At 52.9% G+C, this 16,861-nt stretch overlaps 1 protein-coding gene across 1 annotated transcript; it reads right to left on the bottom strand.

The window, feature by feature from the left end:
* Positions 1-392: 392 nt before the first annotated feature.
* ajm1 (apical junction component 1 homolog) lies at positions 393-16,405 on the bottom strand. Its single transcript, XM_088615236.1, has 2 exons — positions 16,277-16,405; positions 393-6,970 (listed from the first exon to the last, which is right to left on the bottom strand). The coding sequence occupies exon 2, from the start codon at positions 6,912-6,914 to the stop codon at positions 3,546-3,548; it is 3,369 nt and encodes a 1,122-aa protein (XP_088471362.1). The 5' UTR covers positions 6,915-6,970; positions 16,277-16,405; the 3' UTR covers positions 393-3,545.
* Between the last annotated feature and the right edge of the window lie 456 nt (positions 16,406-16,861).

The raw sequence follows: 16,861 nt of genomic DNA on the forward strand, positions 1-16,861 counted from the left end.
TTGACTCAGCACACAAACAACAGCCTCCTCTCACCCCCCCCCACCCCGACCCCCCACTCTTTTATTTTGTAAGAGACTGTGCTGTTGCTCGAGCACACTGAAAGGGCCCCTTTGTCAAACCCAGATATGAGTCAAGCGGGTGAGAGACAGCCTCACTGAGCGCCAACAGATTCCACACAGCCTCGTCCTTCCTGTTCATTTATTATTATTATTATTATTATTATTATTATTATTATTATTATTATTAAATATGCTTTATAAAGAGAACACAGTCAAACAAGGGAGCAAAAAATACAGTCGGTGGTCATCTTCAGATGTTGCATGACATGTTATCCGGATTCGTCTTAAAAACTGCAGCACTTTCACTTGGCCAATGTAAAAAAGAAAAATCATTTTCCCCTCACAGGTTTTATTCTACACACAATTACATGGCATTAAATCTAGAAATCATTTCATCACCCTGCATACTTTTTTTTTTGTAAAAATATTAAAATCTTCAGGCATTTTATTATTGATTATTAAAATGATACATGGGAAAGTAAACGTGCATTCAGTAACATTCAACTCGCACGGGTGCATACAGCTTGTAAAAGAGTCCAACTGATAGAGGGGGCGCAGTGCTGCAGATATAATGATGATAATGAAGTAGGCGATGTGTTGGTTTAGTCAGAGGACAGTGTTTAAACAAAGTCGTACTTATAAGCATAACACCATGCAGCTGAAGGTATTTTTTAATACTGAGCCAGAAAATGGAACATTTTTTGGATGCCACACCTAAAAGGAATTATTAGTTCTATGTCAGAAAGCGAGTCTCTTGTTTTGGTAGTGTAGCAGTGCCTTGCACCCAGAGAAATGTTGACACAGTGCTTGTCCTCTTACCATAGTCTTAAGATTGCTCTCCCAGTGTTGGGTCTCAACTTGCAGTTAGATTATCGCCACAGGCTGGCCTTGAGACCTCACTCCGAGGACGGAAAGTTTCACACGCTTCCCAAAAACGTCCTGAACGTTTTCAAGTGATGTACAGGTCTGTTCTACAGCGTGCCGAGTAAAGGCTGGGCTTATCTGTCACACCAGCTCCATTTCGCTACCGCAAGTATTCCAAACAGCGCTCTAGTCCGATTTCCCCTTGCACCGCTCATCGACACGCAGACTGAAATATTGCGGCAAAAATAAACAAATCGGGAACAAGTGCAGTGATCAACTCTAAACGTGCAGCACAAGAATTATACTTGGCTTGACAACGGTTCTCTCCACACCTGGGAGACGACCTTTAGGAGCCTGCCTCGTTTCATTCTGGATACCTGGCTGTCAGGGGGGTGGTAACTAAGGCTCCAAAGACGACAGAAAGTGCCTCAACGTGAACTTGGGTGCAAACTCATCTGTAACCGTCGGAAACGCAGAGACGGAGGTCATTGTGGGCTGCTCAAACGGGCTTGGGCACGTTTCTACAGTCCGTTGATTTACCCAGGGGATGATAAATACTGAGCAGGAACCCAGCAGGAATAATTTGGCTTCTATTTATCCGTCATCGGAACGTCTCCTGCCCTGGTCAGGGCTGCAGCAGGCTTGCACCTCACCCTGGAGGGACAGGGAGCAAGGCAGGGGAGAGACTGACTGCCAGTGAACGCCCTGCCCTGGACAGGGACCCGTCCATCCCGGGGCCAAGGAGACAGGGACAATTGAGGACATCACACCAGCTCGTGTGTAAGTGTAAGTGTAAGAGCTCAGGTCTCGGGAAAAGGGGGCTGAATCTTTCCAGCTCATTCTGAGCTCCGGAAGGCGAGGACAAACTCATCCACAACTCCCTGGGATCGATTAAGAACTTTTGCCTCTAAAACCATAGCTGGATAAATTATTCACAAACAGTTACAGTTTATCGCTTAATTATTAACGTGTTGTATTTTCCAGAAATTAAGACCAAAGGAAGGCAGCATTTGCCTTGCAAGTTACCTGCACTGCGCACACACACACACACAGCTGTAAATAATGGCAGCAAGATTCCATCTTAGGGAAAAATAAAGGATACCACAGAGACAGCAGCTACACAAGAACATGGGCACGGTTAAGTCTTTTGTCTATGAATTATTACAAGGTGTAACTGGAGCACAAAGTTCCCAAAATCTGAAATACAAAAATGAGCTGCCAAGTATAAATTTAGCAGCTCTCACATTTGTCCTACAGTAGCTAAGCACAAGCACTGTTGTACATCTGCAAATGGCCGATCTTAATCTAATGCTGTTTCCTACACCGTGCAGTATCAACACATTTAAACCTTGCCTTCTTAAATTCCATTTCATCGAACTGGGTTTTACACAAAATTGAGTTACCTTATAATTATTAACAATCAATTATCCACCTGGTGATGATACAGGAAAGGCAGGACCAGAATGTTAGTATCCATCATGATATACCTTGCCTAACATTCGTGCATCTGTTTTTCCCCAAACTCATCACATCCAGTATAACTGAAAAAGATCAGAGTCGCTCTGTTCTTCCCTGGCACAGCAGATCAGCTCTGGAGCATCGCCAGAGTGTCATGAAGCCCTTCAATTATACTTAGCAAATTCTCAGCACATTTGGTTGGCTAATCCTGAATGCCTTCATTTTGCAATCCCTCTAATCACTCTCCCAGATCTAAAATCCCCAAGCTGATCGCTTGGACTGGATATCGGTAAAATGTCTTTTTTTTCCCCCACTCCTGGAGGAGAACCGCTTGATCGTTCGGCTTGGTCTTCCTAACGAGCAAGCAGAACATTAAAAATTTAAAATGATAAATAAGATATGCAAATGTGAGATATGCTCTCATCATAATAATTCTGCATTTCTAAAGCACTTTATATAGCAGAGGGGACCCATCTGCCCCACCACTGACATCCAGCCCCCTTCTGAGTGACACACAGCAGCCCTGCTGCACAGCAGACCAGGGGAGGAGTCAAACTTCTTCAGAGGCTGGATTAAGGAGGAACCAGGAAACCAGTGTGTCACTATATATTATTACTTAAAATGCATTTCACATAGAAACAGACATCCTCATCCTATTGGAATTCACAGTAAGGCTTCCTACAGGAACTGCTGGAGATGTGAAAGGCAGTAAACTGGTCTATTTCTAGAAGAACCTACAACGATACGTTGAAATCCTACTCCAGAGGCAGGATGCTTCAGCCTGAGGCACCCTTTCCCTTCGGCACTCCTGGCTGGCAGGGCTGTGCTGGCAAACAGTCGCTGTGGATGCCACAACCCTGCTGGCCTTGGTAATACACAACACCGACCTACAAGCCACTGTAGCAGAGAAGCGGCTGATGCAGGGGAGATTGATTTGCCTCAGGAGGGGAAAAAACAAGTACCAGGCTGGCTAAACATCCTCCATTTTTTTGTTTTCTGACAGGCCATTACATCCTATTATAAATAATACCGACGAGGCAAACATGAATATAACTCTTCTCCATAGTAAAATACGTATCTACAAACATCTATAATAAATAGGCTTCATGTTAAGATATGTATAACAATATATTTTATATACAGAACATCAAAGGTGCACTTGGTTATATAATGTCGTCCAGGAGGTGGGGGGTGCCCACCCAGTCCAGGGTTCTGGGCTCGGAGGCGGCCATGATCATACACATGAACTGCTTCCCAGTCCGCTTGTCGATGGGGTAAATGGTGGTGGGAGTGAACCTCTTGTTACTTTCCACAAACTCACAGAGCTGCTGGTAGATTTTGGGGTACTCGTGGCGGAGGAAGACCCCCCGGGTCCTCAGCTCGCGCTGAATGTTGATGAAGCAGATCTCCCTGGCCTTCCTGCCCTCCTCCCCTTCTTTGTCGATGTCCGCCGTGCCCGGGGGAGGGGTGAGGATCAGGGTCTCCATGTCGCTCTCCTTCCTCAGGATCTTCTTCTCGGGGCTGGAGGAGGCCAGGGCCACCTTGGCGTACTTCCTGACCGTGGGGGCTGGGACCCTCGGGGAGGGCCTGTTTGGCACGTGTTCGCCGACGGCTATGGATACATTCAGGAGGAAACATTCGCTGGGGTCGTACTCCTGGCCGGCCTCCTGCAGCTCCTTGCCGTACTCCCCCAGGTTGTCCCTGAAGCCCTCCAGCTCCCTGAGGGACAGGTAGGTGGGCGACATGAGGAGGCTCTCCAGGCCGTACTGCAGGAAGTTATCGGCGGACCCCGGGTTGGGGAGCCCCAGGAAGAGGACGCCCCTCCCGCGGGACAGGAAGCCCACTTTGGCGATGCGGGAGAAGGCCAGGTGGACGTCGCCGCTCTCGCGGCAGAACCTGAGGATGTGCCGGCAGACGCTGCCCACCCGGCCGTACAGGCAGTTCTCCTTGTGCACGTCCCAGTCCTCGCGCCGACAGTTGCGGGAGCAGTAGTAGGTGTAGCAGCTGTGGCAGGACTTGAAGTAGAGGCAGGCGTTGAACAGGGTCTCCGTCCGCCCGCACTTGCTGTTGGAGCACATCATGGTGTCGTCCTCGTCCGTGCTCTGGTCCGGCGAGCACTCCTCGGCGCCCCGCGGGAGCCCGCCGAACCCGCCCCCGCCCTCCTCCTTGTGGGCGCCGGGGCCGACTTTCAGGGCCGCGGGCTGCTTCTTCAGCGGGGCCGGGTCATCCGGCCCCAGGGGCTCTCTCCTGGCCGACGGGCCCGACTCGTCCTCGTTGATCAGCTTCTTGAGCTGGTCCAGCAGGTCCTCGCTGGGCCTGCGGCTGGCCGGGGGCTTGTAGTCGATCACAAGGTCGGCCAAAAGCTCGTCCAGCTGCTCCAGGCTCTGCTGGAGGGAGGAGCTGTTGTGGGTCTTCTCTTTGGTTCCGTCCTCGTTGTGCGGACGCGGGTCCTGGTAAGGTCCGCTCGGGGCCGGAGCGGTGCCGGAGTCCAGCACATCCCAGCTGGCCGAGCGCCCCTCCTTCTTGCCGAAGCCGGCGGGGCGGATGTCGTTGTCGGTGATGGTGATCTCGGGCGTCACGAACCACAGCCGCCCCAGGGCGTTCCTCCCGCCGTCCGAGCGCACCTTCTCCATCAGCGAGTTCTCGGACAGGGACAGGGCCGCGTAGCGCCGCGGCGAGCTGGACAGGTTGACGATCACCGGCTGCCTCCTCTCGTCCGGGGACGAGGCCCGCTTGCCCCGGCAGAGCAGGTTCTCGTAGCTCCTCCCGCGCTGCACCGGGGGCTCCCTCTCCGCGCCCGGGTTCAGGATGTTGTCCCAAGACTTGGAGTAGGGCCTGGAGTCCGTCCCCAGCCTGCCCTGCTCCAGGCCGTGGGTGCCGTACCACGGCGAGAGCACGGGTTCGACCCTGGTCCTCTGCGGGGGATACTGGGCGGCGTGAGAGGAAGGATGGTGGGTGGCATAGCCAAGCCCATCGGAGCCGTACCACTCGCCCACCTGAGGCTGAGACACCCTTGGGCGGCGGCGGCCCTCCGTGTGATAGGCCCGGGAAGGAATATGGTGCTCCGCGGGGGCAGCGTAGTGCTCATTGGTGTAGAACACCTTGGATGGGACCGTCTGGAACTGGCAGGTTCTAGGATCCTCCCCATAGTACGTCCTAGAAGGGGCAGTCTGGACAATGTAGGGCTGGGGGTCATTGGTAGAGTAAGGTTTGGGATACACTGGGTACTGGCGAGGCTCTTCGGTATAATATGGCCGGGCTGGGAAAGTGTGAACCAGGCGAGTCCTGGGATCTGGCGCGTACTGCACTTTGGGAGCAAGGTTTTGGCTGGGATAGCTGTAGTGTTCCTCCTGGTAGAAAGTCCTGGCAGGGGGAGCCGGAGCCGGAGCCGGAGCCGGAGCAGGAACCGGAGCCGGAGCAGCATACCCGCCGAGGTCCTCGGTGTAGAAGTATTTGGTCGGCACATTGGGGATGGAAAAAGCCCTCCGTTCTCTGCCAAGGTACTCCCTGGGAGACGGCACGCTCTGCACAGGGAGGTCCGCCGGGGCGTAGTCATTTGGCATGCAGCTGTGATACGGGTACGGCTGCCTGTACTCCCCACTGTAGGAGTCACTGGGGGTCGGCGTCCTGGAGGAGGAGGCCTGGCGTGGCACAATCAGGGCCCTGCCCCCCCCGCTGGGGTATCTCTGCCAGGCCACCTCAGCCCTGGGCACCGGGGGCTTCCCCCCCTTCACCGCCTGCTGCAGCACGGCCTCGTCCGGCTTGATATCCACGCGGCACCTGACATGAGGGCTGGCGGCCTGCTTGTCCGATCTGCTCTCCTCCAGGCAGTCGGAGACGAACAGAGGGGAGTAGCGGCTGTCTCCCCTCTGCGGCTGCAGTTTTATGGGGTGGACCTCGTTCATCAAGGCCCTGTTCGAGGGATGGTAGGGCCCGTAGGAAGGCTCCCGTCGCGGGGAGCCCTCCGGCCTCCTCTGGGGCTCCCGCGGGGCCCTCTGCACCTCCCTGCCCCTCCGCACGGGCGGAGGAGACACCTCGATGGGCACCGGCGTGAAAGTGGTCTTCGCCCTGGGGGCGCTCTTCGACCGGGCCCTCCTCTTCATGTCCGCCCTGGCCGCCTCGCTCGTGGCCTCACACGCATGGGGCTGCTGCTGCTGCGCAGGAGGGTGAGGATGAGGAGGAGGAGGAGGCAGCCTGGAGTTGAACAGGTCCGGCGAGGAGAACCGGAGGTGACCCTGCTGAGCCAGAGCGCTCCAAGCGGCATCGGGATTGGGGACCCCCCTGTCGGCCCTCCGGTACGGCTGCTCCATCGAGGGCGCGCAAGCCTTCGGATCGTCCAGGGACTCGAGGAAGTCGAAGCTGCGGCAGTGCCTCTTGTTGAACTTGTCCTGATCGAGCTCCAGCGTGCCGAGGATCTGGGAATCACATGGTGAGGATGAATGGAGAGACCTGGAGGACGTGGAGCTGGGGTTCACTTTAATGTCTCGATACACAGTCGATACCAGTATGTCAGGCGGGTCTGTTCGTGTCATCTTAAAAAGGGACTCTACAAGTTCCTCGCTTCAGACTGCTTCGAGGTGGATATTTCCTGCAACACAAAGCCAACAAAAATCATGTTTTCACCTCCAGGAAATTCCTGTGCAATAGTTCCGATGCTCGCAAACAATCGTGTCACCCGGTTCCTCTCAAAACACTTCTGGCGTTTGCCACTTGGAAGAGTCAGACCCCACCGCTGATACATCCAGGACCCAGAATACTGTGCTCAGGCAACTGCACACGTCTGCACATCTTAAAGGCTAAAAATGAAATTAAATGTAAATATCGAATCAAAAGAAAAAAGGAGAGATTCGTATCGCATGGCATAGCTGTTTTCTACCCTTCTGTCACTCAAGTCTGCATTAAAACCCCACATTTCTTCATTGGCCTCCGCACAGAACTGAGTTTTAATGCTCAGGGTGGGTGAAGGGCTCTGGACTGGGCCCTCCCAAATGGGAATCTGCACAAGCCGGAGGCGAGTCGGAGTCGATCCGTCTTACAGCCGTTTATGGAGTTTTAAACAACAGCTCGGGAGGAGGTCAGACCCCGGTCTCGCCCACTTGTGCCACCTCCATCCAGACATCGGGCCTCCTGCTGACTCGCTGGCGCATTTCACTTTCACGTCCCTCCCCCACCCACCTCCTCCCTCACAGCGGCGCCCTGACTCATCCTCCATTAATCAGGGGGGCGGGGGGTTCTCAAGCAGGTGAGTCACCCCGATTCTGCTAGCTGTTCGCAGCACGCCTCTTCTCCACCTTCATTAGGGTTTGACCGAGCACCTGAAATGTGCTGTTATCGTGTATTTACTGGAACTGTTGTCATCATTTTATGTTTTTTTTTTAAAGATTTTAATTTGAATGGTTTTTAAAATGTGGGGCTTTGCGAAATAAGTTTTCCTTAAACCATACAAGATATATAAATCCAATTCAATTCTCTCTCAGGTGCTAACATTCAGGGCTCCACAGGTCTGAACTGTGGAGTCAATTTTACATTGCACACATACATGATAAGTTATGGGTTTGTGTCACTATAGATAAATGTAGCAGTATTTAACCTTTCCAATCTTTACAAGCTCAACTGGATGGATTTATTGACGATATGAAATGCCAAATGGGGAAAAAAGTGAAAATACTGAAACAGTTCTAAATAACTTAAATTCAATTTTAGGATACATTTCCAAAAACAGGGTAAGCACAATCACAACTTTTAACACTAAAGAGTAAGAGTATAAAATGTCCTTTTTTGTTACTCTTTTGAGTTAAGCCCGCATCAGAGATCAGCCTTATGAACTGAACCTTATCGACAAACTCATCACACTTGAAGCTTGAAGCTGGACTAGTGTGTGCTGAGTAATTTAAGGCTCACTTTCACTGTCGGTTTGACTTGGTGTTACCTGCAAAAAAACAATTTAGTGTCTTTGAAGCCTAAGCCATCTGCCCCTGTGTTTGAAGAGAAGATCTGGAAACAAGTGTTATTCCAGGGGTCCGGCCATTAAAATGTATTTTTCACAAAGTCATGGCTGGGTTTTTGCTCGGACCTGTGTGTGACAGTGTAGCTCTCAGGGATGGGTCTTCTCCTGAGCATCACGTCTGCTGTAGTGTTTTAGTGTTCCTCTGGGCTCTCACGGCAGTTGGCATCTCATGCTCTGAATATGTATTCAACTGAAACTCAGCCCATCGTGGGTGAAATTCAGAGAGCATGTCTAACAGGAGACCTGATGAAATGTTGTAGTTTTTCTTGAAATGTGGGACACGGTACCTACACGAGCCCAGTATTCAGGCAAGAGAAATGTCACACTGGGGGAATCTACTGCCACTTTCTCAACTTGAAGTGCAACTTGTCAGTGAACGCTGTTTTCTTTTTTGGTTTTTATGCTACTTCCCCAGTTGCTGACAGAAGCTGGGGGGGTAACACTCAGATTTTGATTAGTCACTGCAAAGGCACATGGGGAGAATGAGGAGATTGTCATTGCAAACTGCTGCTGGGATATGTTTAGGCTGGATTGTGTCCTTGTGTCCTTGTTGAAACTTTGCGAATAAAAAGAAAGACCAGGGACAGTACAGGACTCGTGGCTATTAGCCACACTGCCATACAATTACTCGGTCTGAGGTTTAATTCCCAGTGACGTGGGATCCTTCTGTGTGGAGTATGCATGCATGTCTTCATGCATTTTCTCCCGGAGCTCCGGCTTCCTCCAACCTTCCAAAGACAGGCTGGTTATGAGAAGTCAGGACTCTAAGTGCTGGGAGTGGTTTCGCAGGTCTGGTAGTCCTGTCCAGGGTGGGGGTCCCTCCTGGTACCCTAAGACTAGAGTACAGGCTGTGGGTTCATCAGCAGGAATAGAACACAAGAACTGTAAATAAGAGCATCATTCGTACCCATTCACCCGACCGGCCCATCTGCTAATTAACAGTTAATTAATGCCAGGATCTCATCCAGCCTTGTTCCATACTCCCACACTGCTTTGGGTACAGACGCGCCTCCTGTTTTTGGATTTCACAGTGTCCACTCGTGTCCTCGGGTTCATGTGTCACTGCTGCTCAGAAGCAGTTTTCGATAACGGACGGAGGTAAAATGCAGAATATTGCAATCATTTGATCACGAGGAGCAGCGATCAATAAAGGCAAACAGTTGAAGGTATCCATCACACCCTGGTTAACCGCAGTGTCTGGGCAACGCAGATGGCAGAGATACATAACTGGTCTTCTTTCTGAACACCCTGCAGCGGCCTGGTTTATCTGTCGCTCCCTCCCAGCAGCCTCTCACTGCTACGCCCACGCGCTGTCTCACACAAGATCACAAGTAACTACGGAGGAAGAGCACCAAATTACAGAGCTCCTGCAACATTCTGTCAAGTCCAAGAAACAGTCTGGAAGCAGGATTTCAAGAGAACCGAGGGCAAACTTCCTGAGAAGAATGCTAATAGGATGTAGAGAACTGGTCCTAATCAGGGTTGACTATTTTTACAAGCAGAATTAAAGGACTGCGTTTACTGATATAGCGCGAGAGAAATGCGACGTGGGCCGTCCCGGGCGCGAGACGCACACGCGCAGGCGACCGGAAGTGTGCGAGATTGGGATCTCCCCTCCCTCCCGAATTTCTCCTTTCTGAAGCCTCTGGGGGCCTGTCCAGGGCAGCCGGTGTCGCTTCTCCTGCTCGTCCCGAGGAGACTGTAAATATCAGGCCTCGCTGGCAGCCACACACAGCACGCTACGCGGCTCAGACCGCCAGCCGCCAGCTCCCTGCCCCCCCGGGGCGCCTCATCTCGCCAGGGGACATTCAGTCACTCCGCTGGCCGGGATGCTCACTCCAGACATCTGCAGCGCGAGAGGAGCCTCATCAGCTGTTTCTTGAAAGAACCGTCCGGCTTCCGCAGCAGGGCTGGGACCTGCCGCATCAGCCTGTTCCCCACCCCCACCACCCTTCGTGGAAAGAAGCGCCGCCTCGTCTCATTTTGAAGTCATAACTGTATGCACCCCCTTTCTCTTTTCCTTGGCTGTGAGGAGCCCTGAAGAAAGCCGTTGAAAACACACGCCACTGACTGGCTGGCTCCCCGTTCCTGTGCGCAGGAGTGGGCTCAAACAGGAGCAGGGGTGGACGTGAGAATGACAAAACACTCCTCACCCGGTGCTCGGTCTAGCATCTCAATATCAAGCCTCTCCAGCTGGGCGCTAATGAGAAAACAGACAGGTGACCTGTGCAAACATTCCTCATTCTTCTACTACAGACTCCCCTTCACTGCTTCAAGGGTATTATATTTCATGTTTTACTACAGATTTTCAGAGCGCGTTCCTGTCTTTCCTTGTTTTAGAAATTGTAACAGTGTTGGAACAGAGGCCTACAAAGTCTGGCCCAGACATTTGCTACGTGTCTCGACTGGACCTGAATCTTTCAGCGGTTTCTAAGGTGACCCCTGCCATCCTGGAGGCTGGTCCACGACGTCACGGACCTGAGATCGCCAAACTACCGTCTCCACCAGAACCTCAGCAGCTTCTCCCGAGAAGCAGGACACATCTTCTGGGAAGCAGACAAAAAACGCTGATTCAGTGTCCCTGGAAGGGGTTTTTCTCAGAATCATTTAAAAAAATGTCAGTAAAACAGAGCGACTGAAAAAAGACGCCTAGAAAAGTTCACCTCCGTTCATGTTTGATGACCAACAGGTGCTTCAGAAAAACACGCCACCAGTTTTTGCAAAGGTCGTTTTCAGATCCAGCTTTGGTGTTGCAGTTCGTGCCAGAGAACATGAAAGAAAGATTCACAGAAGAAAAGGCTCTGTCTAACTCTCCGACACTTGTGTGTTGCACGAATAATAAGGGTCCTTCACTGCCTCAATGAGACTGTTCTATAGAGCACTGGAGCAAAGCAGGAACCGAAACTGAAAAACAGAGAGAAACATCTCGATTCCTCATGAGCAGTTTAGGTGCACGGTCAGTGTAGTTTGTTGGTTATCTTTTATTTTTTTCTGGAAGAGTTTCAGGGCTGCTTTACCTGTGGTTCAGTTAAAACAGTACTCTTGAAGCACTTCGCAATTCAGAAATACAGATTATCCTCCACTTTAGTTTTAATAATTGTTTCCTCCTTTGCAGCCATCTATCGTGTATATGCAAAATAGGCTTTGTTAGTGAAGGACTACTTGTTCGTTTTTGTCAGTCTTGCACGTAACGCCTGGAGGGCCAGTCTCTGTGACAAAGCACACTTACTGGACTGACTCTTTTGCCTCACTGCACTCCAGGAACACCTCCTCTGGGAGAACCCTGATTCCCCAGAATTCCCCCCTGGGACACTGGAGATGTCTATAGACATGAGGCCACTCACAGACGACTGCACCCCCTCACAGCACAGCCGATCAACACATCTGTCTTCGCCATCCCCCCCAGAGAGTGACAGGATGTCAAAAATGAAACAGGAACGCTAAACGAAGGACAGGAGCCTTTCGGTGTCCGCCCAGATCGTGTGAGCGAGGAGCACGTGCCACACGGTCCTGCTGCTTCTGCCGAGAGCAGCTGTTAACGTCTTACAGGGGAGGGGTGACACAGAAGCACAGATACCTCAGACACCCTCAGCTCCTTTCCCCCTGCCATACGAACTCTGAAGTCACACTGAACTCTGAACTCCACCGTAGAATTTCTGCTGCTGCTACACGGATTGTTTACATGTGTATGTGACGAAGCTCGTCTGTCTTCTGTCCTATTTAACTTTGTACTGTATATGTTGTATGTAGGGCTCATCTATTCTTGCTGAATAGCAAATTCCACCAACTATTGTGGTGTGGCAATAAAGAATGATCTTATCTAATCTAATAAACTCCAGTCCTTTGCACAGGACCAGACAAAATACACATTTGAATGTATATAGAAATGCCGGTACAGCAGGGTGGCACGGTGAGCACTGCTGGGGCCCCGGGCTGTGTGCGGTCTGTACGTCCTCCCTGTGTTCACGTGAGTCTCCCCCGGATGCTCCAGCTCCCCCCCACAGTCCAAAGACAAGGTAGGTTAAGTGGCTTCTGGGAAAATTGGTCCCGGTGTGCGTGCATGCGTGCGTGCGTGCGTGCCCTGGGGGTACCCTGCCCTGCGCCCAGTACTCCCCTGAGATCATGTAATGGATGAAGTGGTTAGAAAGATGGATGAGGAAACGGCAGAGCAGACCCGATCTCTGCCATCTGCAGACCCACACCTTCTCCTCTTCCAAGCTGCCATCAGAGCTGAGCCCTGGATTTATCAAATATTACCACGAGACGTCAGCAGGGAAAGGGGCAGCAAAGCCTTTAAGAACCTATGATCTTTAGCTTGGCGCTCGGACGATACAAGAGATCGTGAGAGCATATGGCATACCAAATCACAGCAGCGTCTGAAACATGACCATGCTGCCGTACCAGCACGCTGCCACTCTGGAAACCAGCAAGCTCTGTGCCCAGTGCTGACCTGTCCTCCTGGCTCCGGGCTGGACTGGGAACGTCATGGCACGAAACACACGTACTGAACACACGTTGCTTTTCGTAAGTAAGGAGTAAGTCAAGAAAGACAGCGCAGATGTCTCTGCCACCTAACTTGACGTCAAGCCTGACGCTTTCCGAACACGACCTCAGGAGGCGAGTCCAGGTCAGTCATTTCATCATTTTTATTCTCAGTCACTGAGGGAAAGGAGCTTATTAGCAAGTGCTTCCCAGTCCAAATCCCAGCTCTGCTTCCCAGAGACATGCTTGGGAACCTCCTTGCAGCCTATCCTTTGGTTAAGATCATACAAACAGCAGTCCAGAGGCAGTTCTGATGGACAGCTCCATCTCTGACAAATGCCTGGAAACCCCAGCACCACATTAAAAACAAAACTTGCAAAGAAACGTCAGGATGTGCATTAAATTCTCCGTTAGCTCCTGCAAATTCTGCCACCTGGAAGAACCACCACTGAGGTCCAGTTCAAACTGACTCTGGAGCAGCTGGTGCAGTATAACTCCCCCCTCCCCCCAGCCTCTGTAAGATACTCTGCAAAAACGCTGCTGCTTAATGCATTATCGTTATTATGCTCAAGACAACATGCAGGAATATTGGCACCGTTTGACCTTAAACCAGCCCAACTGTGTGCACAAGGAAATTTAAATTCCTCCATCCCAGCAAGACAATACAAACATGAAGAAATGCACAGCAGTATTTGCAAGCTGAGCCAATTCCAAATAAAACACAGGCCATGAAGCAGGGAGCACAGTGACTCCGAACTATTCCCTGATGGTGCAATCACTGTGAACACCACTCGGCTCCCAGCCATAATCCGGGAGCCTAACTGTGTCCCCACGACCCACAAAGTTTGGAGAGCAAGAAATCCGGATGGGTTCTGCAGCTGCCTGGAAGGGTGCTGAACGGGTCACCTGAAGGTCTGCTCTGCTGGTGGCCCAAGAGCAAGGGCCTCAGGTTCAACCAGCAATGGCAAAAGGTCAGGAGTATCAGGCCAGCGCATCGGCGCCACACCCTTTCCACGCCAGGATCCACTCCCAGAGTGTCGCTCATTCCCAGAGAGTGTGCCAGGAGCGCAGGGCACAAGGATGAAGCTCACGCCGGGCAGGATGCCAGCCCACCTCGGGACTCACAGAGCAGTGTGTCTAGAAACCGGTTGCCACAACCAGGCACTATGACAGAGTGTCAGTCAGCAGAACTCACAGCCTGGGAGGAGTCCCAGGGTTCTGCGATTTCATCGAGAGGAAGCTGAAGGAAATGACAGAGATTCCAAGCTGGTAAAAACGGACGACGTCAAGAAGCTTATCGCTGCCCTATAGCTCTTCTCTGTAAAGCACAGACGACCTCTGTCGCTTCTCTTACACAGCAGAGAGAAGGGCTTCCTGCACACTCAGAGCACCTGCCCACTGCGCCTGTTGGGTCAGCCATTATCTCTCAGTGCTCAAGCTGTACTGCCATTGACACTCTATTGACTATCATATAAATTCCCATTACTGGGATCAATAGCCTGCAGATCTCTGCCTCTTCCCCAGGGGCCTGTACATACAGAAATAACTTTCCAAACCAACTGGCTTTTTTTGGCTGGGAAATGCGGGGCACAGATTTATAAACTGGAGCATGAGACTGCAGCACATGGTACATGCAGCCTGTATGTGTGTGTGCATGTGCATGCAACATGTGTTTACAGGTGTCGCTGATGATGCACAGAAGTGGCCTCCAGCCTGTGATGACAGCTCGTTACCTGGAATAACAGAGCTGCTGCTTGAGGTCGCCTGTGGTGTCATTGCATCAGGCATGACAGGATCAGCAGTGCTCATTACAGGACGGCTCTTTAAAGGACACCTTAGCCCTGGCAGCTCCAGAGTAAATATAACGGATGGGTAAACAATAGAGAACTGATATTCCAAAGCTGGCTTTTATCTGGGTTATTGCGTCAAAGTGCAATAAGGCTTTTTAGCGATGACACACTTATCGCGATGAACATCACCTGCTTTTACAAAACCCAGGATGTCTGAGACAGATATAAATGGTGGGGCGCACCAGTTAGACCTCTGCGAGACTCCCCAGGGGTTCGGAAGGGAAGGCTTGTGCAAATGAGTTCTCTCACTCCTCGCGCTGTGGGGACCCGCGGAAAGCGACACCGGGGGGGACGGCTGGCCTTCGTGGACTGGAGCTCCCAGCTGTGAACATCGCGTTTCTTGCGCTCCTCCGAACCCCCCGAGGTGTTTTTTTTCTTGACTGATCAACATTCTGTACCGCACAGGCACCGGAAATACTGCGCGCACACTTCACGGGGGCCAGTATTGTGTCTTCAGTCGACTCCAGGCCACCCTGCCCAGCCTCTGATTCCGAAAAGCACTTGTTACATACTGTAAACACACACACACAGAGCCCACATGCCTTGTCTCCTGGAGACCGTACACACTAACCGCGCACCTTCAACCCCCTCGGCGAGCGCGCTGTGTGCTGCCGGATCACAGCAGCAGCGGGCGACACTCACGCCTCATCACCCGTGCGAGGCAGCGCGCCCCACACTTAAAAGGGCATCCCGTGAACCGGACCATGACATCACTGGGAAGAGGATCCCCCGTTGATAATGTGTGGACTGGCTTTTTTAGATCACGTGTCAGAAGGCGAAAATACTACAATTACGAGGAGATACTCCGAACGTGTCGCGCGTTCTTCGCCCCTCACCTTCCCCGGGGGCGCCTGTCACAAGCCCCCACGGAGCTCACTCCGCCGTCGGCTCTTCACAAGACCCACTGACGCCTCCTGGCGTGTTAACGGGCTGCATGAATCAGGCAAGAGTCCCCAGGCACATGAGAAGAAGTAGTTAAATCACTGAACTTGGGGGCAAAACAAGGCCAAAACGGCACGAAGATGCGGTGCAGACTCCCGCTGTGCACCCGGCTCGACGGGCTGGGATGCTGCGGTCCGCTCAGAGCAGCAGCAAAACCCGAGTGGAACGAAAAGGCTGAACATACAGTGCAGCACGGAGTCCCCACCACCGGCGCCCAGCCGCGATGCGTTTTGTTTGTATCTTTCATGTCCCCCAAGTTCGTTCGCGCTCTGGTCCCCCGTGCGCCGTGACGCGCGGCGCAGCTCTCCAGGCGGGGATGTCTCGCGTGTCCGGCCCCGCAGGCTGCTGTCACATAAAACACGCGTGTTCGTGCTCGGGCCCCCCCCGCCCCGGCTGGCCGTGACGGGCGTCCATCAGGACATGCGACCACCGAGCGCCGCCGTCCTTCATCACGGCTGCTAAATCCCGAGGAGCCGCGCATGCGACCGGGGCAGTTTCCACGGACCACCAGCGCCCGTCGTCATAAAACACTGCCCAGCACAGCCCGGTTTAAACACCATGTCGCCACGGGCCAGCAGGGTAACCCGCGGTCACGACGGCAGAGAGGGCTTACCGTTGTAGTCCATGCTCCTGCCTCACGGGTCCCCATTTTTTCGCTTATTTCGATCGCGGACGCCGAAACGATTACACCCTGCGGCCGTCCGTGCGGGCTGTCATGCGGAGCAGCCCAGCCTGCGACTCGGTCCCTCGCGTCGCTGCCAGCGCCGGGCGACCCCCGCGCGTCTGCGTCAAACACGGGCTGGCCATCCCCGCCGGCTCCTCGCACGGGCTTCCCAACGCGACTCCGCTCCGGCGCCTCTGCCAGCGCTGGAGTCGGGGGGGGGGTGTGACGGACCGCCTGCGCTGGCGTCTGTGTGTAGCAACCCGATGCTACCGACGCGCGATTCTGCGCCGTCTCTCCTCCGCCGAGCCCGGAGGACTGGACAGGCAGCGCCAGCCGCCCAGCTGCCGGCTCACGCCTGCCCCCAGCGGCCGGCCCGGGCGGGGAGGGAAGAGCGAAGCCGCTGCTCATGTGACGCGGAGGACACATCGATGTCGCGGAGAAGTGGCGCTGGGCGGCAGGTTGAACACGACCGACAGGTCTGGACTTGCACAGCGGGCGGGGTCACCGCTGCCGGTAACGGATGAGCCGCAGGAT

Source organism: Lepisosteus platostomus, chromosome 21 (assembly GCF_059453375.1).
Source record: "Lepisosteus platostomus isolate fLepPlt1 chromosome 21, fLepPlt1.hap1, whole genome shotgun sequence".
Classification (NCBI taxonomy): domain Eukaryota; kingdom Metazoa; phylum Chordata; class Actinopteri; order Semionotiformes; family Lepisosteidae; genus Lepisosteus; species Lepisosteus platostomus.

Bases quoted from the DNA above. Each gene is read 5' to 3' on its own strand.
- ajm1 (XM_088615236.1), bottom strand. From the start codon at position 6,914: ATGACACGAACAGACCCGCCTGACATACTGGTATCGACTGTGTATCGA.